At 32.5% G+C, this 27,613-nt stretch overlaps 1 protein-coding gene and 1 long non-coding RNA gene across 5 annotated transcripts in view; one reads left to right on the top strand and one right to left on the bottom strand.

Annotated features, from left to right (window-relative positions):
• Positions 1-27,613, bottom strand: part of LOC105485587 (uncharacterized) — a 165,042-nt gene that overhangs the window by 88,458 nt on the left and 48,971 nt on the right. The window contains exons 2-3 of the long non-coding RNA XR_011614759.1: positions 24,570-24,692; positions 4,203-4,344 (exon numbers count right to left, since the gene is read on the bottom strand). This is a non-coding gene — a long non-coding RNA (uncharacterized lncRNA). The remainder of the gene's footprint in view (positions 1-4,202; positions 4,345-24,569; positions 24,693-27,613) is intronic.
• The window catches only part of LOC105485588 (protocadherin 17), a 97,523-nt gene that overhangs the window by 31,001 nt on the left and 38,909 nt on the right, over positions 1-27,613 (top strand). For 3 of the 4 annotated variants that reach the window (XM_011747941.3, XM_011747939.3, XM_071081270.1), the window contains 2 exons: positions 5,202-5,260; positions 5,395-5,567. In XM_011747941.3, the coding sequence (XP_011746243.1) occupies positions 5,202-5,260; positions 5,395-5,567 (232 nt within the window). The remainder of the gene's footprint in view (positions 1-5,201; positions 5,261-5,394; positions 5,568-27,613) is intronic. The other variant, XM_011747940.3, reaches the window with a different exon arrangement.

The following is a 27,613-nucleotide window of genomic DNA, read 5'->3' as shown; positions in this document are numbered from 1 at the left end:
TATAATTGTGATTTTTTCATTTTCCTAATTGCAGATTATAGTAAATATCTCTTCATGTGCTTTTGTGTCATCAATATATTCCATATGATTTAGTGTTAAGCCTTTCAAGTGTTTTCTTTTTCTTAGTTTAGTTTTGACTGTTCTTTATACAGTCTGCATACAACATTACAGATGTTCTCTCAAGGGTTGTAACTTATTTTTAAATTCTCTTAACATTGTCTTTGCAAAACCAGCATTTCTAATTTCATAAAGTCCAACTTTTTCTTCTGTGGGTCATGCTTTGATATTGTCTAACAACTGTACAGTGCCCTGTCACAAAGATTTTCTGCTAAGTTTTCTACTAAATATTTTTAGTTTTACTACTTGCATTTAGGTCTATGTTCTGTGTTTCAAGGAGAGAAAGAGAGAGAAAGAAAAAAAGAGAGAGAGTGTGTGTGTGTGTGTGTCTAATGTGTAAGGTATAGATCAAGGTTTATTTCTACTGAAATATATATTGAATTGTCTTTTCAACTTTGTCAAAAAGCAACTCTTCATATTTGTGTGGGTCTGCTTCTGGACAGTTTTCTGTTCCATTGTTGTGTGTATTCATTCGTTTGGCAATGCTGCAGTCTTCATAAGTGTGGCTTCGATAGTAAGTGTTTTTGTTGTTGTTGTTTTGGAGGTAGAGTCTCACTCTGTTGCTCAATCTGGAGTGCAGTGGTGAGATCTCAGCTCTTGCAATTTCCGCCTCCTGGATCCAAGCGATTCTCATGCCTCCGCCACCAAAGTAGCTGGGATTACAGGCATGCGCCTTGAAACCCAGCTGATTTTTGTATTTTTCTTTAGTAGACAAAGGGTTTTTCACCATGTTGACCAGGCTGGTCTCGAACTCCTGGCCTCAAGTGATCCACCCACCTTGACCTCCCAAAGTACTAGGATTACAGGCATGAGCCACCATGCTGGGCCCAACAGTAAGTCTTGAAAGGGAGTAGTGTAATTTCCTCAGAAATTGATTTATCTTTTGAAAAACTGTTTTGGGTATTATAGTTCATCTCCTATCATATATTAATTGAAGAATCATCTTAAGTACACAGAAAATTTTGCTAAGAATTGCATGAAATTATGTTACATGCATACATTATTTGGGGATCCAAATTGCCTTCCAATCCATAAACATATATCTCTCCATTTATTTACGTCCTTTAAATTTATTTCATTTTTTAATAATGTTCAGCATACAGATCCTATACATTTTTTAAAAAATTTGTTAAATAATTAATTGATAGGAGCTATTGTAAGTGTATTGCTTTTACTCCTCTCAGATGAACTTAAGGACATGCCATATCAAAATAACCTACTTCCATAAATAGAGAGCTTTCCTAGTTTCAGCCAGTATGACTCAGTTTCACTACATACTGTCTTTTGACCTTTTTCAGACAAGATTTTTTTAAAATTACAATAATTTCTTTCAGAATTTGGATCAGATAGCAAGTTGTAGAAGATTGCATATCCTTAGGAATAGTTTGTTACTGAATACTGCTGATAAAAATGTTGATTTTTAATATCATTTATAAATGTACCACAGTTCGCTGATTGCTAGTAAAGAAAAAAGACAAATAATCAAAGAATTCATATTCTGCAAACTTTATCCAACTTAAGTGTTTGCTTGCTTGCTCACTTGTTTATTTTCTTGTTTAATTTCTGCACAAAGGAAAGTAAAGAATATCTAAATTTTTATTAACTTTAACACACACAAAAAAAGAAAATAAAAAAATAAGAGGGTACATTCAGTATGTTAGTTCACATCGGTTTTGTTATGAGCAAATAATCACTTTTTTTAAGAAGATAACTTTTGTCTCATTTATTATTGATTTTTGTAGATTTTTAAATAGATTAACATAAAGTTTTTAAAATATCTACTTGAAAACATTTATGTAACTACCCACCAATTGTAGGTACATGTGATATTTTTAATGATAAACAAATTATCATGTTTATATGTTTATCATATAAAAGTCACTGTGTTCAAGTTGAGTTTGAAGAGAAAAAAATAGTGATTAGCTTGCATGAAAGATAAGGTTTTCAAGCATTGTAGATATTCATGTAATTACTTTACTGAGCCCTAAATGTACAAATGTCTGACCTCAAATTCTACCCCTTCCAAGACTTAAAATTTATGAATTATAAATGGAAAAGGTAAAACTCAATTTTTAGAGCATAGTGTTGTAAAATGTCTGAATGCTCTTATACGTCTAATTAAATGATGCCGTCATACACATGTTTTTTTCTATATTTTTCATTTTTATATGTAAATACTGTTATTTGATATTCAGATTATTTTAAATGAATTTTCAAACACCTTTGGAGTCTAGGTAATGAAAATATAGTGAATTAGTTATATGTTTGTTAAAGGCCAAATGGCTATTACATTATGATAATAATACACACACACAATCTCTCATGTTCCTATCTACTTTAATCGTTGAGTTCAGACATTATTAGTAAACTTCTGATACTTTACTAGTGATTGAATTGCAAACTTTTAAAACTGTACTTTGTGAAATTCTATAATTAGAAACCAACTTCTTTTTTCTACATTTCTTTTCACTCCTCTCACCCTGCTTCCTCGTCTATGTATCTTTTCGTTTCTCTCTCCCACTTTCTTTCTCTGTACTTTTCTCTTGCTGTTCCTCAGATTTCTGTTTGTTTGTTTATTTTTGTTTTTGAGATAGGTTGCCCAGGCTGGAGTGCAGTGATACTGTTACAGCTCACTGTAGCCTCGACATCCTGGGCTCAAGTGATTCTCCATCTCAGCCTCCTGAGCAGCTGGGACTACATGTGGGCACCACCACACCTGGCTAATTTTCTTATTATTTTTATCGAGATGGGGTCTCAATACGTTGACAGGGCTGGTCTCGAACTCCTGAACTCAAGTGATCCTCCTGCCTCCACCTCCCAAAGTACTGTGATTACTGGTGTGAGACACCCCACCCGGCCTTTCTTTGACTTTCCATTTTCTTTTGTTCTCTCCCAAACACCCTTCTTTTCTCCCTTCCTCTTGTTTTTTTATCTTCATCAGACCAATATTTGGTAGCAGTACCATTGCCCAGAGTTCATCAAATTCTCATGCATGAATACATGTGTGTGTACATGTAATTTTAATAGTTCTTCATTCAATTGAAATATGATTTCATTTCTTAGCTTAAGTTTCTTATTTAATTAGAAACGTTTAGAACTTTAATAATATGCAAACATTTCTAGATACTGTTCCTATCAGGACAGTATCTAGAGAAAAGAAAGTTTCCCCAGACTATTTCCTTGTGTCTAAACGAATAGGTACCCACGTGCTATGAGGTTCCACTTAATTAAAACCATTAAAATCACAAGACTACTTATAATAGTGCTTATAACTAGAGTTTCTGATTTCACATTACGTTTTATTGTCTCTTTAATAACCTGGATTTTGTTGTCTTGAAGTGTTCTAAAACACTAATATTTAGTTTTCAACTGACAGTAATAGTGGATTAGATACATGTGTTTGATCAATTCAAAGGACGAACTAGTTTTTATTAAGTTAAAAATGTGAAGTGACTAATATAGTTTAAAAATTTTTCAAAATATTTTTGCAAACATTTTTGCCACTGGTGTTGACTACTGCTATTAACTTTGCTAGAAAAACAAGTTGTCCTTAAAAACTGATATTTTGTCATTATGGAAACAAGAAGTAAGGTGCTTCACTGAATCTAGAAATTAATACAATACATTAACGGAAAGTATCTGCTACCAACTGCTAGTAAAAGATGGTTAGGAGTGAGCAATGAATCCACCCTTTTCACTTCATCTTTGCATGTACTTCGAGATGCCGGTGAGTGAAGTCTTCCAATACTTCACTTCATCTTTGCATGTACTTTGATAAAGGTCATTTGGACAAACCAAACAAGGTTATATATTAAGAAATTTGGGAGTGGGGGTTCTGTCCCCAAACTTGACAGTGAAACTCACATAATACTTTAAACTATCATTCTTTAATGATATCAATACTTTATACTACTTACCAATACTTTAAACTATCATTCTTAACATGTCTTTTTCTTTTTTCAGTAATTGCTCACAAAGCCAAATACTTTATATTATTATATGTGAAGAATAAAAAAAAAGAGTATCTTATTTTAAATTAGCCTTATTCATAAGGAAAGCACATATTGCACTACATTAAGTCTTACCTTGGGCCCTCTGCTTCATTATTTGTACGATCCCCGTGTCACTGACACTTGTATGCTGGATGATCTTGTAGGAACCCATAGCTGCTTCAGAGTATAATATGAGGTGATGCAGAAAACAGGAGAAGCTTTGTCACTGAGTCAGCTGCAAGAAGAAGTAATGTGTATGAATGTACAGTATAGGGAAATCTATGAAAGATCCAGTCTCTTTCTCCCAAAAGACTCTGTTCCATGATACAAGGAGAATTCAGTTCTTTTTGGCAGACCTCCATGTCAGTTTGGAAGCAGTAAAAACAACCGCAAAAGCAAGCCTGCTTTCTCAATGTCTTTACGTTTTAAGTAACAATTTTTTCTCTCTTATTTTTGTTTTGTTTTGTTGTTGATAACTAGGAAGTAAAACAGAAATCCATTTTCACTGGATTGTTTGCATATAATTTCCATAGTTGGGTTGTAGCTGAGAATGAATTATAGCTATGAGTTCAACCATATGTGATATGCTTGTATCCATTACTGGCAAAATTTGAAGGAAAGGCCCTGCATCTCTTAATTGAGGAGTGAATGACTTTAAATGATATTACATCGAGAAAGGCATAGAATCCCAGCAGATGATGTAATTATGTTTAAAAATGAGTATTATTAAATAATTCACACTTTTAATATGGAGAAATTAGGTCATTTTCCCACTCCTCCCACAAATATTCTATCTTAATATCTAAGTAATGAAACAACACAGACAGTGTTATCCATCCTGGTACTGAAAGAGAATGCCAGTTATGACAGGCTCATTGTTTACTTTAACAGGTAATTTGTGGACCGGAATCATTTAATTGTTCTGAGTACATAATTACATGTCAGCAATTTCCAATTTAATTAAAATGTACAAATCTGAAGATTAAGGGAATTTTTGAATTATTAATCATTTTTCCACTAGGAAATCTTGTTGCTCTGCAGGAGATTTGTCCAGTGTACAACTATACGTATTTTTTTCCTTCTCTTTCACAGACAGACAATTTTCCCGCAGAGCCCAATTACATGGGCAGCAGGCAGCAGTTTGTTCAAAGGTAAGGCCTATTAAATAACTTTTCTCAGCTTCCCCATTTGCATTCGTGTCAAAATTGCTTTGCAAGAGACTACACTTCAGATTCAAACTAGTAGAGACAACACTTTCTCTTCTTTTTCTTTATATGTATTTCAGTAGCTCCACGTTTAAGGACCCAGAAAGAGCCAGCCTGAGAGACAGTGGGCACGGGGACAGTGATCAGGCTGACAGTGACCAAGACACTAACAAAGGCTCCTGCTGTGACATGTCTGTTAGGGAGGCACTCAAGATGAAAACTACTTCAACTAAAAGCCAACCACTTGAACAAGGTGAGTGAAGTCTTCCAATGCTTACAAAGTGTAAAGCCTAAGCAGTCATCATAAACCTGTTAGATCTAGAGTTGCAGTTTATCACAGTGGAATGGACCATTGATAATACAGCAAAGACACAGCAAAACTTGAGGTTGCCCCAGACAAAAAGCAACCGTTGAATCACACAGTCAAAAATGAAAAAGGAGGGCCCTGAGTATCATTCATTAATCCTAAAACAAGAACTTGACCAAAGTCACTTGATTGTTCTTATTTCATAGACATTTCCTACCCTTTCCTATTTGGAGTTATACTAACAGGGAAAATATGGCGTTTATTAGCTAGATATGTATATTTATGAATTTACAGTATAAAAATTAGTAAATTCAACACTTTTTAGGTAAAATGAAATCACTGGAATTTTATAGCTCTTAGCAGTGTTTGTTGATTTATTTTTTGTTTGGATTTTAGCTTCAAAATAGTTTTTCAAGAGTCATAGGTAAACTGGAGTTTTGCCTTTCTTTTAATTTACATCTAAGACTTCATGGATATGAAATGGATAATAAAACAATGTGTCTTAATAAATGCATATATTTTTGTAAAATTTTATCTCTAATTTATTGGTCTCATATCACTTTTTATTAATTTTAATGCTTTTGTTGTTTTAAATACAATAAAATGTTTGCTAATGATTCATCCAAAGTAAATTCAGCTACTCTTATGTGTAAGACTAAAAACTGTGAATAGGTTTTTTATGTCCTATTGTGAAAATGAGAAGAATTGTAGTATAAATTAGATTTTACAATTACAAGTGCACTAGACTAGTTGATATAGTAATAGTCTTCATAATATTAGTAGTATTTAAATATATTTACACATATTATTTCAGTTGCTTTGAATGAGAAACTACCTTTAAAATATGTGAACCTAACCTCTAAGTCATTTATTGATTAATTATTTATAGAAAGTAAATGTTTGCCTGTAGGGCAGCCTGTTCTATCATATATACCTCAACAGATACAGTGTTAAGTTTTCTAGTCATATTAAAATGTTTAATGCAAATATTAATATACCATATATATAAGTATATACGTATATGTTTATATATACATATATATATTTAAAACAAAATATATATTCAGTTTAAATATATATTAATATTTTTGGACTAAATATAATTATGCTGAATTTATTTTAAGGTTGACCTCAGAAAAAGGAGTTTTCAAAGTAACAATTGCTAGACTGATTACTTTTTTCATGATATTTTACCATAGCAACTTTCTGCGTTAATAGTGCAATATTGTTTTAAAAATATTTTTAACAAAAGCAATGCGAATCCTTATTTATTATTCCCATTTTCTGAAAATTTGTATGTTTACTCGACGTGACTTAAATGGTCATGATGGGTTATAGCTCTGTGATTTTATAAAATATATGAATCTTTGAGATACATTTTCAATAATGGGTTGTTGAAACTTGATATGTAAATACACAGCATGAAATAGACCCATCTATGTGCATGACACATAAAATGATTGATAGATAATTGATTGGCTACTACTTATGAAAATGCCTAAAGTAAGTAAACAGTTTATTGTATCTTTATGAGAAACTCTGTTAACTTTTTAAAAAATGAGCAAACCAACAAAAAAAGCAACAACAAAAACCTGCTGTTCACATTAACTGTTTAATTCCTTGCCAACCACTAACTTAGAAATGTATTTGATAGGAGTGAATTTTGTGTATATTCTCTCATAGAGAAAGGAAGCAGTCTTGTTTATTATGTATGAAAACGCAATTTATACTAAAAAGCTCTTTTTTCAATTTTGATATTGAAAATTGAAGTCTAGGGAAGGTGGCTATTATTATTAAAAGAATGCCAAAAATGGCATACATTTTAATTAATATTGCACAGGAAATAATTGCTAGTCTAAGAGTAAGAATGCCTATTAGAAATATCTCTTGTAAAGTAAGAAGCTTCCATACATTCCTATTAGTAAATACAGGAAAATTATTATAAATCTAGAAGATACACTTAAATAATCTATTTGAATTATGTGTAAAAGACTGGCTTTGACTTTAAAGCATGATGTTTAAAGTTAGTTAAAATAATATTTCACAAATAATATTTGATCCATTGATTTGATTTATTCATTCATTTAATAAATATCTATTAAGTGCTTTGAATATGAAAGGAAACTTTAGATTATTCAGAAATGTCAAAACTGAATTTTACTTAGAGTCTGCCTTTAAGTAATCATGTAACTAATTACAGATGGGCGATCATTCTCTCTCTCTTTCTCCCCTTCTCCCTCTTCATATTCCCCTCCTTTGCTTTCTCTCCTCTCATCTTTCTGTGTCCTCTATCCTCCTATATTTCTCTACTTCTCATCTGTATATCTCTTTATCTATCTTCATTGTCTATGTCAACTATTTTATCCGTCAGTCTGTCTGTCTTTCAAGTATCTATGCTTGTATCTGTTCATCTAGATTTAGAGGAGGGGACTGCAATCTATTGAGTTCTTACCACTTACCATAAACAGTGCAAATAATTTCAACATTAGCTTGTTTAACCTACAAACTCTAAAAAGTTTTTATTTTTATCTTACATATAAAAATAAGCTAACTTGAAGTTTATTAACTGGAACAGCAGGTTGGAATTTAATCCTAGGTTTGCATATGGCTCTAACTTTTCTATTTTCTACACAACCTTGTCTCCAAATGGGAGAGTTTGCTCAAATAACCATTTTGACTCATTGCTATAAGAAGATATTGAATAAACATCAAACAGTAAGTAAAAACTTGAGTTAATGTGTGCAAACCAAGGGGGAGAAGATCAGAATCTCTCATATGCATTGATTGAACTACTGTATTTTGCTCAGTACCTGAAACATATTACCCACCCAATTTAATTTTCATGGCATTTATAGATAGGAAAATACTGTTACTCTCACATTCAGTAGATATTAAGTAACTGTTTTTTAATGTTCTATAGTTATAAGTGTGAAGGCAGTATAGAAATTTAAAAAAAATATATTCAAAGCCTGCTCTTTCAAACAATGTTTTATACTATTCATGTAATGAGTGGTTTACTCAGAAATAATGTTAAAATGTTAAAGAAGCAAGCAGCTATTGTCTTGATCAATATATTTAGTTATTCTATTTGAAAAACATCATGAGAGACAATTCCACAAGTAAGTCAAGCACACATATAAATAACTTTATTTATAGATGACAGATGATGGCAGCCATATGCAAATCATTATTTCATGTAGATTTCAAATATTAAACCCTAATTTTAATAGTTTCAAAATTATCCAAAAAGCAAAAGTAAATTTTCTCTTACGAGAAAAAACTAGAGCCAAATGAAAGGAGACGTGTTTATCAGTCATTTTCTCTTACTAAAAATGTGTAGCAGTGCATTACACAGATTTCAAATAAAATTCAGTAGTATATTATGTTTTATATTTTTGTATGAGATTATTTTCCAACTAAAATGATCTCATTTTAGAAAAATAATGTTTTATATTTAAATTGAAATATTTCTTTAATTTAGAAATGAAAATCAATTTCAAAAAAAAATCTTTACATTTTCAATACTTTCTTTGTTAATAATGGTTTTCCTTTGGAAATGACTTAGGCCTTTTGAGATTTTATTTTATTAGCTCAAATATTACTTTGTTTCTCATCTTTTGTGCAGTGAAATTTTTTCTGTTTGCTCCATTCCTGATATTTGTGTATTTTTGTTACCATTAGTTTAATTACAAATGCATACCAAAGGTAATGTATTGCCCACTCTTTTGGCAAGATAATTTAAAAGAATTCAGCAGCTAATTGAAGGTGTGATATACTGTACTAGAGCTGAAGACAGCTTTAAGGATGTAATGTTAATAAACCCTTTAGTAGAAAGAGGTTATTTTTTCTTTTAGTGTGATGGAAAAAAATTCAAAGAATGTACCTAATTTCCATTTTATTGCATATTTGTGCCCTAGTTTTCTATTAGTTAATTAGATTTTCTCCATACCCCCCCCTTCGTCCTTTATAAAATACAGTAGGTAGGTAGATTAAAAAATTCCAAATGTTTTGGAAGTTGTATAGTACCATAATAGCATATTACTTAATAAAAAAGGTAAATATGTATTGTTACTTAATAAACTATTGTTTATTTTAAAAATGGGAAAAGAAAACCATGGACTATTGAGAAAAATATATTTGAATTTTTTTAACTGATTTTATATTTTGGAAGAAGATAAACTGATTTATACCAAAACCTAATGAAAATAATTATAGTATTAGTTCTGTAAAGAAGAGCCACATATAGTTTTATAAATAATACAACTCTTTTAAGAATTTATGAAGCTAATGTTTTCTTAAGCCTCGGAATATTATTCACATTTTAGCTTCTTTAAGTAAGTACTATAACTATGAATTTCTATCCATTAGAAGCCCTGTAAATTATTTTGATTGTTAGCAATCACTTTTTCTTCATGAAAAGATTTAATAAGCATTTTCTAAAATTTAGTAGTCTCCATTGATTTCAAATAATAAATGTACAGTCCTTATAAATGCTTACCAGCAATTTCTCTGAGCTCCTTAATGATGGCTAAGTGATAGTTCCCAATTTTCCAAGGATGATCAGCCTTCTGCTATCTTTATAATTGACTGAAACCAACTCCTTGAAGCCTGAAGCTAGTGGAATAGAATTGTGAATGATAATTCTGTTGACAATCTGTGTGCCAACCAATTCTAAAATCACCCTTTTGGGTGACCGGCTGTTGGTCCCTTCCCCTGTGACTGGATTCAAGGACTTCTCTGCTTCCCAGGGATTGCCATTCAAATTCTTTCTCATTTTTTTCATTTTATTTAATTGCCTTGTAATTTCTAGTTTTCTACTTAACCCTATGGCTTCCTTCTCCTGCCTCTACTGTTAGAAAATCTGTCTTCTCAAATTACATTGAGTTAAAAAATTGCATAATGAAATTCCCGATTCAAATCCAATTTTTAAAATCCATGAAAAGTTGACGGTAATAGGAATATCAAATATCTTTGGTTTGCTTTAGTGAATTCCAGTTTTAAGACTAAATTTCTTTCTTAAGGATGACTTTTTTTTTCTTCCTAGAGAACATTCTAGAAAATCACAGAAAGTAAAGCTAATAAATATTTTTTTGTTTCTTTAAGTTAGTACTTGTATTTTGCTTGGGGCCACCTTAATCAAAATAGGCTTAGGCTAGTTTAAATGAGAGCAGTGTTTGTTATGTAATTTCACAGTTGCCTAGAGGTGGAGGTGGGGGAGGCTCTGAGTTTCACTCCCTCAACTCTCCCTTTCTAATTCACCATATAACGACTGAAATTTCATCATATTTCGAATTATGTTTGGAAATGAAACCGATTAAAAAACTTTCCACAACCTGTATTTTACCATGAAGGAACTATTTAAGAAAGCTATAGCAAGGAAATAGAAGTCGAGGCTCATGTCCACCTGGGGAGGAATGTGTAGAACCACACATTCAGATTGTGTGAAGTTAGTGAGCTAGAGGTATAAGGTGTTGAACATAAACCACTTACTTTACAATCTTCCTTATAACTGACACTAAACAAAAAGTAGTAGAACTGTTTCTTTCTGTGTTCTAGTCTGTGGAATGGTTACTGCAGTTCTGACTCTTCCAATTAATGAGTCGAGGCCTTTCCCAGACTTTCCCATAACAGACAACAGCCAAACTTTTCCCAGGCCAAAGAGAGGGTCGAGACGCTTATTCTTGTGGCCCAACAGCAAGATGCAGACGAACTGGGAAAGAAGAGAGTTTATTTCTGTAACCGGGTACAAGGAAAAGGCTGAGAAAATATCACCAGACTAAGTCAAAATCACAAAGTTTTCCAGAGCTTATAAACCTTCAAAGCTTATGCCTATGTGTAAGTGTGCATTTGTTCAAAGACATAAGCGATTAACTTCTTCTAATCTATAACTAAGGTCAGAGTCCTAAAGACCTTCCTCTGGAGTCTCAGTAAATTTACTTAATCTAGGTGGGTCCGGGTGCCAGGGATGATTACCCTCATCTTGTCTCCTGCTAAATCATGGAGGTTTGGGAAGTTCCTTCAGACATCTGAATAAAATTTGTTTGTGGAGGTCTGATAAGTTTCTTCAGACCCCCAATAAAACCTGTTTAATCAAACTTGTCCTGTTAAGAATTCCTTTGTTATCTTGTTATGTTCTAAGGCCCAGGAAAGGCCTACTCAAGACTCTTGATGGACTTTTGTTACATTCCAGCCTTTGTTTAGGGGCACTGGCTCTTTCAGTTTTTAATATTTAACCTAACCACTCAATCCGTGCTGAGACCATTGTCACAGAGACCTGCTGTTCACCTGTTAGTGAGACCTGGCTTGCCACAAAACCACTTCCGCTTAACCAAGAACATGAAGGTGATGACTGTGTCCCTCCTTGTAGTGGCTACCTGCCGGTCTATGAAAACAATTTTTAAAAGAAATGCTGCTGTAAGCTTATTAATGGTAAATTTGTCTTAGGAAGGAAATAGAAAATTACTATCACATATGGGGGACAGGAAGAAACTATTGAATGTTTAATACCAGGAAAAAAAATACTTAGAAATGTTTAAGGACACTGTTGCTTTGTAATTCACATAGGTGGCATGTAAGAAACTGCACTATTTGCCAGGACTTCCAATTATTTTCAATCCCTGTAAGGTTTTACTAGAATGCATTCATCTAATAGCATCTCAGTGTCAACTTTCGCACCCTCCTGTGCTGTCTTTCAAGACTTTCAAAATTCATCTCTGTTTATGTTTTCTGGATAAAGTGTTTTTCCCAAATTGTATGCAGCTTCAGTTTACTTTTGCTTACCAAAGTTTGCAATTGCCCCATGGTTTACCTAACTTTAAAAGTTTCAATATATTTTTCACATGTGCAAACATCTGCTTCTAGAATCCAGCAGCTGGTATCATGAAAATAGAGAGATTTTATGATCCTCATATTTGTTGCTCATTGTAAAGCCTCCTAACAAGTGTTGTATGATTTACCATGAGTGATATTATCAAAATCACTCATGTGATTTTGATAATATCTTGCTTTTGCTAAAATTAGGGAATAAAATTAGGGAATGCTGGGACCGTGTTTCCGAAAGTCCTAAAAGCCCTCTCCTGCCTTATAATTATTGTATTTTTCAAGTAAATATCTCAACACATCAGAGGATTTTCCTTTTTTAGATTTTATTATAATGACAATATTTTGTTTTATTTTTTTATTTCATTCTATTTCTTTCTAGAAACAGGATCTCGTTCTGTTGCCCATGCTGGAGTGCAATATTGCAATCACAGCTCATTGCAGCCTTGATCTCCTGGCCTCAAGTGATCCTCCTACCTCAGCCTTCAAAGTCGCTAGGACTACAGACACACACCACCACACCTGGCTAATTTTTCAAATTTATTTGTAGGTACAGGGTCTTGTTTCATTGGCCAGGCTGCTCTTAAACTCCTGGCTTCAACTAATCTTTCTGCCTCAGCCTCCCAAAGTGCTGGGATTACAAGCTAGAGCCACTGTGCCTACCTTTTTTATTTTTTATTAAGCCAAATCATGTACTATTATTAAGTACACTTTTATGAAACTAGGAGTGTGCCCATACACTATTAAAATTCAGACAAGTTATCAGCATCAGTTAATTAAGAACTTAAGGAAATAATTTTGTTGATTTAATAGGTCCAAAACATTCCCCAGAAATTTTCTCTTACTTCACTTTGAGAGCATGTTCCAATATTAGAAGTTCTCTGTTCTTTTAAAAACCATATTACAAAACATTATGGTGAGAAGAAAACCTGAAGTATAATGCCTCCATTTTATAAGTAAGAGAACAGTTTCCATTGAGTCTTCATGTTAGTGGCAAAGGCAATACTAGTTCCAGGTTTGTAGTTTTCCACTTTAGGACTCTTTCCATCCTACCAAGCCATTTCCATAACACACAATAGAGACTTCAAAGTCTCCAAATAGGCACATCAAACCTGTAGCAGCACCATTTCCTTACCTGGAGGAAATCTGAAGATGTAAGTGGTCATTTTTGAGAGCTTCATTCTTGATCCTTTAACATATATTGAATGAAAGCTCAGATGTACCCACTGACACTACTGCATTATCACCAAACACTAGGATGTATATATTTTGTCAGTCTGTGAACAATATCTCCATTTCTCTTATCTGTTGCTCATTGATTCTTTCCTTAGTGTTGTAAGGAGTCATGGAAACAGGAAAGCTTTTAACTCATTCATTTATTCATTCACTGTTTTAAAATAAACAGCTATACCATGGAATACAAAGATGAGCTGAGGCACAGACTGGGTTTTCAGGGAGCGCACACTGTCATAAGGGAATCTGAAGAGAATCTGACATATAAACTATGAGGTCAGTGCAGTGAGACATATGTCCACAAAATTCATGTAGAATGAAAACCCAGCCCAGATTTAAGGAATCAAAGAGATTTTGTGGAGTAAGAAACATTTGAGCAGACCCTTCTGCACACTTGGCAGAGTAGTCAGACGAGGGAGGATGACAGGAAACACTCAGAAGCACAGATGAAGTGAACCAGTGTATGGCAAGTTGCTGTGAGGTGCAGATGAGTAGCGATGTATGAGACTAGGAATGGCAGATACTAGACTAGGGAGGTGGCTGGAAGCCCAGTGATGCAAAGCCTGATAGAGAGCCATTAGGGGTGCTCAGGAGGTAACATTGCAAACTTGCATTTTAAAGAGATGATGTTTCTGGAAATATGTCGGGAGAGAGGAATAAATTAGGAAGCTTGGGAGGTAGCCCAAGGCAAGAGAAAATGAGGTCCAGAGTAGTGAAGAGGTAGGAGGAATGAACAAAGTAAATGATTAAAAACTTGTTTTGATATATACCACTACTTTTATAATGATAACGGATTGCTTAGCATTCTATTTGAAATTAGCTTTTGGGATAAGAAATTCTAAAGGAAAAAATGACTTAATGTCTAACTAAATGTAATACTAATTGAATTATTTATTGCCTTAATTAAGTTTTTAATGTTATGTATATGTTAATTATTTCTTAATGTCCAATGCTTATATGTTTATTAAAATTGACTCCGTAATGTGGAACATTTGAAATTTTTTTCCAGGGATGCTAGGAAAAACAAAAAATAACAACAAAAATAAAACTTAACCAGATCTTTGAGAAAACCTTCAGAAAACAATCAGGTAGTATAAAACTTGATGTGTTGTTGTATTTTAGAATTGTGACTTAAGTAGCTTCCTAAACAATAGTCCAGTTTAGTAAGGTGGTGAAGACAGGGTGAGGTCACTGCAGGAACAACATTTGGGCTTTATAAAGAAGAGTTTAGATTTAGACATGTTAATTAGAAATGTCTGAGGCACCCATATGGAAGTATCAGGAAAGGCAGCTGGCAATCACAGTCTGGCAATCAGAGAGGTCAGGAGATATAAACTTGCAGGTTATTGGCATAGAACCATACTTAAATCCAAGTAAATTAATGAGAAAGAATATTGGGAGAAAAGATAATAGGGTAAAGATAATAGGGCTCATAACGTAATCCCACAGAACACAACACTAAGAAGCTAGGAAGAGGAAGAGGTCAGTAATAGTTCAGCCTGCCAAGAAAAATACTCAGTATGTTCTGTGGAAATCCAAAATCTAGAGACCCCCAGATGAGATATTTCACTGAAACTTACAGTTTTTAGATTTCATTTCCGGCCAAGTATAATTGATAGCCAAATTACGTCAATATATTAGCTGAATAATGCTGTGTCTGTTTAGAATAAAATATACTGAGCTGGTTGTATTTTATGATTCACAAACTAGTTCGGAGGGCAGTCCCAAATATGTGATTATATGTGACTGGCATAAACATATAACTTTTCAAACTCACTATTTTGAAAGAAGAAGCATTTACTTGAAAAAATATGTTTTGAATTTTTAACTAACTTGTTGTCTCGTGCCCACTATGCATATAGGACTGTCTTAGTTGTCATGTTGAATGTTTGTTCAACAAATGTATATTGCACTTCTGGCATGTGACAGATACTGTTTCAAGTGTTAAAGATTGAGTAGTAAGTGAAACAAACATTCCTGCTCACATAGAGTTTACGTTCCAGTGAGGATTCCTAGCAAATTCCCTAGACTCTCTTGGGACTTATGAAAACTATTTCAAAGAACTTACAATCTAGTAATGAAAATGAAATATATATTGAAAATATAGTAAAATGTAGAAAATAATGTATTGTTGTTTAGGTATAAATGAAAAACTCTGGGGCTTTTAAAGAGAAGGGATAGAATACTAATACTTACTCAGTGAAGATTTCATGTAAGAGTTAAAATTTGAGCTAGGACTTAGGAGATGAACAGAATTTTACTTTGAGAGATAAGGAGAAACTTACACGCATAAACAAGCATGATATATAGAAGATATATATACAATGTTTCAATGAATTGTTTGATGTGTTCAGAGGAGAATGGACAGAGACAGAAGAGTTATCAGCAAGAAGAGGAAAGCCATAGTCAGTAAGGAAGGAAAAGGGGTAGTAAGCTACATAGTCACAGTAGCCGAAGCTAGGCAAAAACACACAATGTCGATTCATTAGAGAAATCTAACACAATGAAGTTCAAGAAACAACTATACAATCTGACAACTGACAGGTCACTCCTGATTTCCATGAGAGGAGTTAAGATGTTAAAGATAAGAGATTTCAAAAGGATATACCCTGGCACAGAAACTCAAATACTGCGTGATCTCACTCATGTGGAATCCAAAAAAGCTGATCTCACAGAAGTAGAGAGTCAAATGGTGGTTACCAGAGGCCGAAGTGGTTGAGAGGCTGGGCTAGAGGATTAGAGAGATGTAAGTCAAAGGATATGTAATTACAGTTAGAAGAAATAAGTTCAAGAGATCTTTTGTACAGCATGGTGACTATGGTTAAAGATGATACATTGTTTTCTTGAAGAATGCAGAGACTGTGGATGTTAAGTGTTCTCCCTACATACATAATAACTATGTGAAGTAATACATTTTTTAATTAGCCAGATTTAACTATTTCACAATGTGTGAATATATATATATACACACACACATATATATATATACACACACATACACACACACACTCCTCAAAACATCATATCGTATATGATACATAGGTTTTTTTTGAAGAGGGATATGCCAAGGAATTATGGTCAGAGATTGGAGACGGAAAGTTTCCTCCTGTTTCAAAGAAAACATAGCAAGTAATGGAGAGGGAGCTGGGGTAGCTAAGGAAGATAGTGCTATGAATGAAAAAAGGTTTTACTATTCAAGAAAATTGAGTGTCAATATACTAAAGCAGCTGATCCAATTAGGAGGAAATATTGAAGGATTGGGCTAGAAAAAGGATATTAACTGAAGCATGATGGGGAGGCTAGCTTTAAAGTAAAGATAAACTCTTCTCCTATAAAGAAAGGAATGAAGAAATAAATTTGAAAACATAAACATAGATGTGGAAGAAAAGGGTAAACAATTACTGGTAGTTTATAATAGGTGGCTCTAATCTTTTCTATAAAGTGCAGGGCAAAGTCCACGAATCTCTTATTTCACATAAACACTTATATAAATGACACTCAGATACGTAAAAATTCAGAGAAGCTAAGAAAATTATCAAGATATTCTACCACAAGGTGCATATGTGTCAAAAACACATGTGGCCATTATTTCATATTTATAATTGCAAAAAAAAAAAAAAAAGATTTAGGGGCATGGAATATATCAAACCAAATATTTTAACAAGTTAAAATTAATTTTTTCTTTACTTTTCAGTCTCATAGTTCTCATGGATTTTTGAAAATTGATGTTATGATATTTAGGCCTATAATCATTGAAACTCTGTGCTTTCCAGAGTTAAGAATTTTTCTGATCTTAGAAAGGTGCTATAGTGCATATACATACATTATGTATCATTTCCACTGGATTCTGTGGCAGTATCCATAATCAAACACATTAACACTGTGTAGTGAGAAATCTGAATACTCTCACTAAATGGGGTAAATTCCTAATATAAGTAACCTATGCCAGTTCAAGTCAGTTTTATTCACCAAAAAAGTAACAAAGTTACTTCGAGATGTGGATTTTTTTATTTTAAAATTATGAATAATGAATATGCAGTCTTATCTTATATTTAAGTTGCATGTTACAGCTTTTCCTTTTTAAAATTCTTGACAAGTTATATTGATGATGATTTAAGCTGTTGTATAATGAAAAAAATTTATCTACTACCAAGATACATTATTTAATCCAATATTCTATGAAATTGTAATAGAATTGTGCAGTTAGGAATCTTTGGACTGGATACAAAAAAAAAAAAGAGTATAAGTGATGATGGACTATTTCGTCTAGCCAAAGTAAATATAATAAATATTTACTTTGGGAAGCTAAAAAGTAATCTAGGCACATGGTAGTGTATAATCACAGCATAGGATCATTTTGAATAGCACTTTTAGGATTTGCAGACCAATAATAAATACACCTTTACCTCTGACACTGGGTTTATTTTTAAAACAAAATATATATTTCATGGAAATTGATTTGTCTGGCCTAGATTTTATTTTCTTTGAGGATTTGAGAATTCATATAGAAAGATGAAATTGTTTTTTGTTCAGAGTCATTTTCTTTCTAATTTGAATTACTGTGTTCATTACATAATATTCTTTATACAGATATCTGACCTTTTACCTTTACAAGCTAACAGTATTTGTAGTATTTAATGGGAGATGGCAAGAAAAGCTGAGAAAATTTTAATGCATACAGAATAACTTCATGATGTATGCAATCATTACTCCACTCTGTTAGAAAACAATAGACAATAGATTACATCTTAAGTAAATATAAATCTGAGAATATTTCCTTTACTCATGGGGTTATGTTTTGATGTTTGTTCAGAGCCGGATCTCATTATCATTAATTAATATATGGATAAGGTAATTCGGTAAATATTACTTCAACACTCATGTATATGACACTGTTTGCCTTTGAAGTGCTTTGTCTTTGAGGATATCAACTCTCTATTATTGATCTGTAATTCCATTAGGTAAATGTTATATCTACTTTTATATATATATGTATGTGTGTATGTATATATAATTAATTTTGTTAGAGAAGCAAATAAGGAATGACTTCACAAATTACACGAGCGTGTAATAGGGTCTTGAAAGTGGACTCTCTATCAGATGAAAATATAAAAATTACAAAAATCGACAGTAATTTAAAAAGTGAATTGATTGTTTAAAGATGGGATACTAACATCATCAAAGAACTGGAGATGTAGCAAGCCATAGCATAATTTAGAAGTGGTAAATAAATCAAAATATTTTTATTGGAGTGTAGGGTTTTAATGGAGATAAATTGGACCAAAAGAATGTGTTGGGGTCAGATTATGAAGGACTTTGAATGCCATACTAATGAGTTTAAATCTTATTTTACAGACAGCAAAAAAAACTTTATTTTCAGTGTGGTTACCTAGTCAGGTTGTTGCCTTAGAATGACTATGTAATGATATACCTGAGGAGGGTTGGAAATGCAAATAACTTGATGGCCAAGCTGATCATTCATCAAGTTTCGAAAGGACAGTGGCATGTTTAAAACTCTCTAAACTTTGTATATTATAATATCATGTCATTTAATTGCTGTGCCCAAGACTTTTATTGAAATTATTCTGAACAATAAGCATAACTCAGAAGAAATATTGTGCAATATTGATTTCTATTTGTTGATAATAATCAAAGTTGATTTTTCCCACTCATTTTTACAGCAGAGCTGACACTCCTATGTTAAATATAATTCCTACTGAAATTCTTAAAAAAGGATAAATATATGACAAACCATATGAAGTTATTCAATCAGATAACAAAGATCAGTTAGTAATAATTGGTAATTTAAAGAAAAATATTAATAAACATCTATTATGTGTCAAGCATTGCAGCAAGTGCTTTTAAACACATCTCTCAAGTTGATAATATTGCTGTTACCACCTTTAAGAGATTAAAACCTGAGTATCAGAGAACTGAGGTAACTTGCCCATTTTGATGCCTTTAGCAGTGCAGCAGTTGTCTGTCTTATGCCATGTCTGTACTCTTTCCACTATCATCCCTTTTACTTATTTACAGTCTTAGATAATGATGTCCAAAGGAGAGTTTGCAGAACAGTTATATCAATATTTCTAAGTTGGAATTAAGATATGTTACTTTTAAAAGGTGAGTTGAACCTGATTCTTTATACCTAAGTTCAAAGGTTTATGGAGAGTACTTCAGCACCACCTTTAGTCAACTGATTAATTGTGATTATTTATTAGTATTATTCTTTTGATTTACCTTGCTTAGCATTTACTCCTGAGACTCATATCTGGTTTTCTTTTTTTTTTTTTTTTTTTTTTTGGTTTTGTTTTGGTGCTTATATAGATGACTTGCCTTTACCCAGAACAATCTCTAGTTTATTGCTACAGATTCTGCAGTTAACCCTGGTCAGTCTTACTGAAAATAGATAGAAGACACAAAAAGCTCTGTGTTAACACATTAATACCATTTAAAAATAATTTAATTTCTATATACCCCTAAAACCACCCTTATATATGAAGCTTAGCTTATTAATATGTAACCAATGGTGAAAGCAAGGTATAATAAGACAATTCTAAATGTAGGGTCTATCTCCCAATTCAGTGCCTCTCAGTGCCAAATGGTACTTCTGCTAATTTTGAACAATAAATAAGATCACTTTTTATTTTTTAAATGCTGTATTTATTAAGTGCTAGCGTGGGTGTTATGTTTAGAACTATCTCAGACTCTTCCAAGATATCTGTATTATACACACAAATTTAATTCCCCTTCAATGAGACTCTACAATGTGCAGAACACTGTAGTCCATCTGTATTCATAAGACATTTCACAGTTCTCTAGGTTCCTAATCAAAGTTTTTGCACAGTTAAAATAGAGCAGCAACAACAACAACAACAAAACCCACATACTTGGTTAAATTCCATTTTGTTTTCTCCATCCCAAACCTGGCAGGATTTTATCTTCACTTTTATCCCAAGCCCTCCCCAGCCATCTTCCTTCTTATAATCCTACCATTTACCTAGTCACTCCAGTTAGGAACAAAGGAATTACTATATCCTTTCTCTTCCTCATGCTAACATCTGTCATTAAGTCATATTGTTACCATCCCCCAGTTCTACGTGAAATTTCTTCAGTTCATTCACCTCCGGTGTATCTCCCTACCCAGGCTACCCTTTTTTCTTGAAATACCCTCTCAGTTTGTCATATGTTTTCTTTGTTGTCCTGTTACTTACTCACCAACAATTAGCAAGAAAGTGATCTACTTGCGATGTAAATTAGGTCATTTCACTCTTCCGATTACAATGCACAACACTTCCAAAACAATGTAAACTTTTAACCTTGGCCAAAAAATCCTCTCTGTCACGCCTGCTAGCTCACTCTACAACCAGCCATTGAGGCATTTTCTTCTTTTCTTTCTTAGGAAAGAAGCATCTAGTGCTGAGACTGTTTTGTTGTTGTTGTTGTTCTTGTTGTTGTAGTTGTTGCACCAACTTGTCTCCACCAGTAGTCTGCAGGTTTTGTGTGGGAAGAAAATATTTCTGTTAACCTCCAATGTATTCCCAGTGATTAGTTTAAAAGAAAAATAGATTGATCAAGGATTAAGACCACGGGTTAAGCAGAAGAATTTAGAGAACCTGAAGTCGACAGTGGGTAAATGTTAAAGGATCTTGATCTGGTAAATGACATGATATCAAACTATTAATAATTTTTAAGCCTTAGGGCAGTTCTGTTGAAGTCAGAAGCAGATACAACATTTAATGACTATTCAAAGAACAGAATTATGTACACTTGTCTAACTTACCTCAGGGAACGTACAAAAATTTCAACAGTTTCATGAGACAAGCATATTTATTTTCATTTTGAATAGAGGAAATAACCATTCTAAGGTTACTAGAACTTTTGCGTGACTTAGCCAAAATTTTAGCTTAGGATGTCTAATTCTAATCTCATAAGTATTTTTTATTATTTCACAGGGATCATAGCCCATGTGAGAAATAATGAAGTTCTAACCAGCCTAGGTGGTAGTTAAGAGGGAGTCAGGGGGATGATTGTATTTGGAGAATAAAGGCCTTAACGTCTTGATAGGGAGTTGGAAATCCTTGATAGAATGATCATGTTTTTCAGTATTAAGAACTTCCATCAGATTTTAACAATACAGTTGGGCTGTTAAGTAGTATTGGCTGGCAAAAACAATGTGCAGAGGAAACAAATGATTAAATAGAAAGGGTGGAAAGAGAATCGGGCATTGCAAAGAATGAGCGCAATCCATTTTGAGATGTATGACTCTTTTACTTGAAATAAGAGACTGCAGATGCTCAGAACATAATGTAGTCTTGAGAGAAAGATAGAAAAACTTAGGTTAGCTTTTGATTGTCTATAACTGATATTGTACGATAAAGTATATACAAAAATTATGGTAAGCTGACATCTTCAGGAAAATAGTGAATCAAATCGACACTGTGAAGCACAAGAGACAAATCAGCAAAATAACAACCTATCCTGTGAGTAAATATAATAAGGAGCTCAGGTGAGGCTGGTAAAGATTCCTCAAGATGCAGAAACCGCCTCTTCTGTTACCGTACCCAGAAGACACATTTCTAATTAAATAATTCGATTTGAATACCCAGATAGTAGTGGGCATTTATTTGTGAAATGCTGATTCCGTTAGCCATATATATATGCATTGATTTAAAAACCATCAATTTAGGTAAGTTCATCTAAATTTATTGAGATGTGCAGAAAGTAATGATAGAAATGAAAGATTTGCTAAAAGCAATAAGAAGACATCACCAAGAAAAGGAATAGCAGCAAAGTACTTACATATTAAATAGTTTCTAAAGAGAGGGGTAATGTGCCTCTGAGGCATGAGGTGAGATCCCCTTAAATTTAAACTTATAGGAGAACCCATATTTAAAATAATAAAAGTTAAGGGAACGAATCTTCAGAGGCCAGAGTTTTCCAGGTTTCTTTCTTTCGTTTTTACTGAGGAAAACAACACTATGTTTCTACTCACACTTTCCTTCTGTAATGTACTGAGATTTTTAAAAACTAGGCTACATAGAATCCCAGATGTTAGAAATAAATCTCCTCCTAGATTTGTTCTTATAAGATGCAATTTTGACTTTCTATATTTGATTACTAAATATATGTTCTGTTTCATAACCACACATTCACATATATATAAACATACATTATTTTATTTAAACACATATATTTATATTTAAAGTTTAATGGCATAAGCTTTTTAAAATTTTAAGAATTACACCTAGCCTACATCTACCAGAATATTATTAACTTCTCAAATGTATTGTAATTGTGCCTGGAAATTATACCAGGTTGCTAGGAACTTGTCCTTAAAATTCCAAAATGCATAAACCATAGTTAATAATGCATTTTCACATAGATTTGTTAGCACACGAGTGTTCAAAACCCATTATTTATCAACCTAATTATTTCTGTGCTCATATGACAATATTTCATTACCATCATTTTTTAAATGTTGAATGTTGAAAAGAATGAAAGAAACAGCTTTTTAAAGCCACGGGGCAAGTTATTGGTTTTACATTATGAGTATTATGCTTTTATGAATAGAGGATAAGTATTTTACTTAATTGGTTTTAGAACAATGGTGTTATGAATATAAATATGTACATTCATTTCACAACATTTGTTACTTAGGTATCACCAGTTCATTTGAATATGCTTGATACATGTGTTAGTGCCATCAATGTTTAAGTGATATGCTATCATTTTCTTCTAACATAACCAAATTTTTCTGATATCAGTTCAAAAATGCCAAACTACTCAAATTCACTTAATAATACAGTATAATAATTAATTCTGCCTTGGGGGAATCTATCTGCATTATGAATCACTTTAAAAAGAAGTCAGATTTTTTATTTGCTTTGGTTCAACATCATACTGAAATTGAAGTTGAGTCAATAGTGTGTTGCCATATAAATTCTTATTATTAAAATCTTCAAAGATAAATAGATGTGATAGATAGTAATTAGTATGTTATCTATAATTTTCTTCTAATTTACTTGAGGGAGACTAAAACTAGCTTGGTCCCTTAGTACTATAAGTAAATTCTTATAATTGTCTTTATGCTCTTAATATGTAATACCTATTAAAAATATTGGACAAGGTAAAATCTATATAGCAATAATAATACTGACATATGAAGCATTACTGATTCTTCAAAATGGTATACATTCTTTTCTTTTTTTAATGTTTCTTTTTATATATACTTTAAGTTCTAGGGTACATGTGCACAATGTGTGGGTTTGTCACATATGTGGTGTACATTCTTTTCTATCTTCTCAAATATAGTTTGCATTAAGTGAGTCAACAGCTATTTGTGCCACTATATAAGGAACGAAGATGTGAAATTATGTACAAACAAGCCTAAAGCCTAATTCCTGATCTCTTAAATCTTACTTTCCCTCAGTGAATGTTTGTGTTTTTCAAAGCTTTTGGAAAAATATGTAGTTTGATATTGTGCTAGTTATGAATACCAGTCTAAAATAGTTTTAAATCTACTATATGAATATCAAGTAATGGATGGAAGTTGAATATAAAAGTTTGTTGGAATGAAAATTTATCTTACTTGTGGGTGTGTCATTTGTGTGATGAAATTTTAATCAATTTTATATAGAATAAAAAGTTGTGGAGTCAGATGGTGGATGGGATCCTAGAACACAAAAAGGACATATGGTAATAACTAAGGAAATCACAATAAAGGATGGACTTTAGGCCAGGAATAGTGGCTCGCACTTGTAAACCCAGCCCTTTGGGAGGCCAAGGCAGGAGCATCTCCTGAAGGCAAGAGTTCAAGACCAACCTGGCCAACTAAGTGAGATCCCCATCTCTATGGAAAAATTTTCTAAACTAGCTAGGCATAGTGGCATGCACCTGTAGTCCCAACAACTCAGGAGGTTGATGCAGGAGGATCGCTTGAGCCCACGATTTGAAGTTGCAGTGAGTCACGATGTTGCCACTGCACTCTGGCCTGAGCAACACATGGAGATCTCATCTCTGGAAAAAAAAAAAAAAAGTGTTGAATTTAGCTAGTAATAATGTTAGTAATAATTAATTAATATTTGTTCATCAACTGTGACAAATGTACCATACCAATATAAGATGTCAGTAATAGAGCCAACTAGTCGTGCAGTAGTTGGAACTTTCTGTGGTAACTAATTATTTCTATAAATCTAAAACAATTCAAAAATTTTAAATTTATCTTAAAAGTTACTAACGTTAGCAGAAAAGGACTGAGACCAAATTGTGCAGAACCTTGGATGTCAACCTGAGAATTTGAACATTTTTAATGATCAGTAGGAAACCATCAAAAATATAAGGGAGAAGCATAATATAATTAATGCAATCATTTAGGAAAGCCTTTTCAATGACTCCACAGACAAATTGTAAGACAGAAAAGATGATGTCAAAGGGGTCAGTCTGGGTCTATTTCCCATATAAAATGATATGGACCAGAATTTATGTGGTGGTCTGTATGAGTGGAAATATGAAGATTTGAGATAGTTTGCAAATAAGTAACAGCATTTGGCAATTAGATGGATATGACATCTGTAGGAGAAACAAAGTCTGGGTAATTTAGAGAAGAGATATAATATAAAAAACTAGATTTGGAAATATGAAAATAATGTAAACTTCAGACTTTAAAACTACCATTGCTAATGGTGTTAAACTAGATAGTGGAAAATAACATATATTTGAATTCTCAAGGCAAAGTGAAAGTTTATTTCCTTGAAATATGGCCTATGATTAAAAAATTTGAAAACTTCTTGAACACTCAAGAAGGGATACTTAAAATTTTTCAGCCTAGAATGCACTGTGGTCTGTTTCACAAATCTTTTTATTATGACTGTTTGTGTTTTATTTGAAATTCCAGCATTTTCTCTTAAGAACATAGTGAACCCCATCCTTTAAATGAATAACTGTTAGAAGCAAAATAGAAAGTTTCCCAACTGCCAGACCATCACTAAATGAGTAATCTCTAATATGTATTCAGAATAGTTAAATAATGGTTATAATAGAAGTCTAAAAATGGCACATCGTGCAATTCCAAATTCAGTTGATAAAATGCAATTTTAGGTAGTTTATTTTATTCTCATTTACATTTCTACTTTTCATTATTAAAACAACTTTATGTTCTGTATTTCAAAGTGGAAAGTAAATTACTTCTGAAACATTTAAAGAAGGTTAAATGATTGGAATTAAGGAATTTGAAAGTGACCAAGAAAACATCAGCAATTACTTGAGAAAGAGAGTGAGGAGAAAGGGAAATAAAACTTATTCCCAGGTGTGTGAAACAAGCTGTTTTCTTTCAATGGAGGTTCTTAGAATGTTTTTGTTGGTATTTTGATGTGTGCAAATTAGAAGTAGCTAGCTATTAGATTAAACACAATCTCAATCTCAATTAGATTTACATTTGCATTATATAGATTTGAATGGCCCTTGAGGTTCATTCTGTAATAATGAAACTAACTCACTTTTTAAAAAATCTAAAATTACATTGTCAAAGAGTAGCTATGAAGGAGTTCACTTGAAAAAAATTTAAAAAGAAGGTTTGCATTCATTATTAACCTGTACAGTGCCTTTCATTTGTATTTAGCAATTTAAAATATTATGATTAAAATATATAAAATAACTAAATATTAAACACTCAATTTGACCATGAATACCTGAAAAGAATGATGAAAGTTTTGTCCACACAAAAGGATGAATATCACAAATTTTTCTATAATGATGTGTCCTCTTGTTCCCCTCTGTCACTACTGTCCAAGGCTGAAGTTGTGGAGGGAGCTCCCCCAGTGGAGCTAAGTCCTCACACATAACAGATTGTCCTCCACCTTCATCAGGTGCAAACATATGTCTTAAAATAAGATCTCTAATTATTTTCTTCAGAAGTGACACTAAAAGCAAAATTATTGTTTTAAAGGATATGAATAGTTTTAAAGGTTCTTGATGAAAACAATAACTGCATAGGAAGTTAAAGTAAAATTAATAGGCTATAGATTCTTCAGAGTCTTCACATAACCAGGCCAGTTTCCAAAAAGAAAATACTCTTAAGAAGGAAATATACTTAGATTTTTATATATCATATTTAGGTTTTAAAAATCATGTATGAAAAATAATTATTTTAATATTTAGACTAGCATCCTATCCTTATTAATGCTGGATTTTTACTGTATTGTTGGCATTATTTGGGCACAAGTGTTTTTACAAATTAGTAAAAACATATGCTTTTCATATCCTTTTATTGGAACACATCTCTAAAAGTGGCAACACAAAAATAAGCAGTATCAGGTAAACTAATAGAATCTAGAATAACTTTTAAGAATTACTATAATATCATCTTACTGTAGTAAAGAGTGTAGGAGATTATATTAAAAGGTTCTTCATCTAATTAGAATGTAAGCAGACCATTTAATGATGTGTAAGGGAGTTCAAGTTTTAGATAAAACAGTTTAGAAAACCTAAAATTATTGCCATAATACTCAAGAGTCATATACCTTTTTTAAAATCAAATTATGCGACTGAAACTAAATAGGAAAGGTGAAAACAAGTAAAATCATGAATTTCTTCAGGTGAAATGTATATGTAATGTATATTTATAATGAAAGAGTATGACATCTCAATAAAACTGAAAATTTTTGTGAGTAGAAAAATTTGATACAATGCATAATCCATAAATATAAGTCCTTTTTAGTATCATTTATGTGTGATATAAATCATGAAATCTTTATCTTGTGCCAGGTATAGTTTTTATGATAATCTAAGCACAGCATGTTCACTAATTGCATTACTCTAACTAGCTGTATTGTATGCCCTTCATTTGACAGTATAACTGTATAACCTTTGAAAATGGTATCCCTTGTGGTTTTTAAATGCAGTATCAACATTTTGGCAGAATCATTTTACAGACATTTAAA

The sequence above is a fragment of the Macaca nemestrina genome, chromosome 16 (genome assembly GCF_043159975.1).
Source record: "Macaca nemestrina isolate mMacNem1 chromosome 16, mMacNem.hap1, whole genome shotgun sequence".
Taxonomy (NCBI): Eukaryota; Metazoa; Chordata; class Mammalia; order Primates; family Cercopithecidae; genus Macaca; species Macaca nemestrina.
Note: the sequence above shows the minus strand (reverse complement) of the source record. Positions and strands in the feature narration are given on the sequence as shown.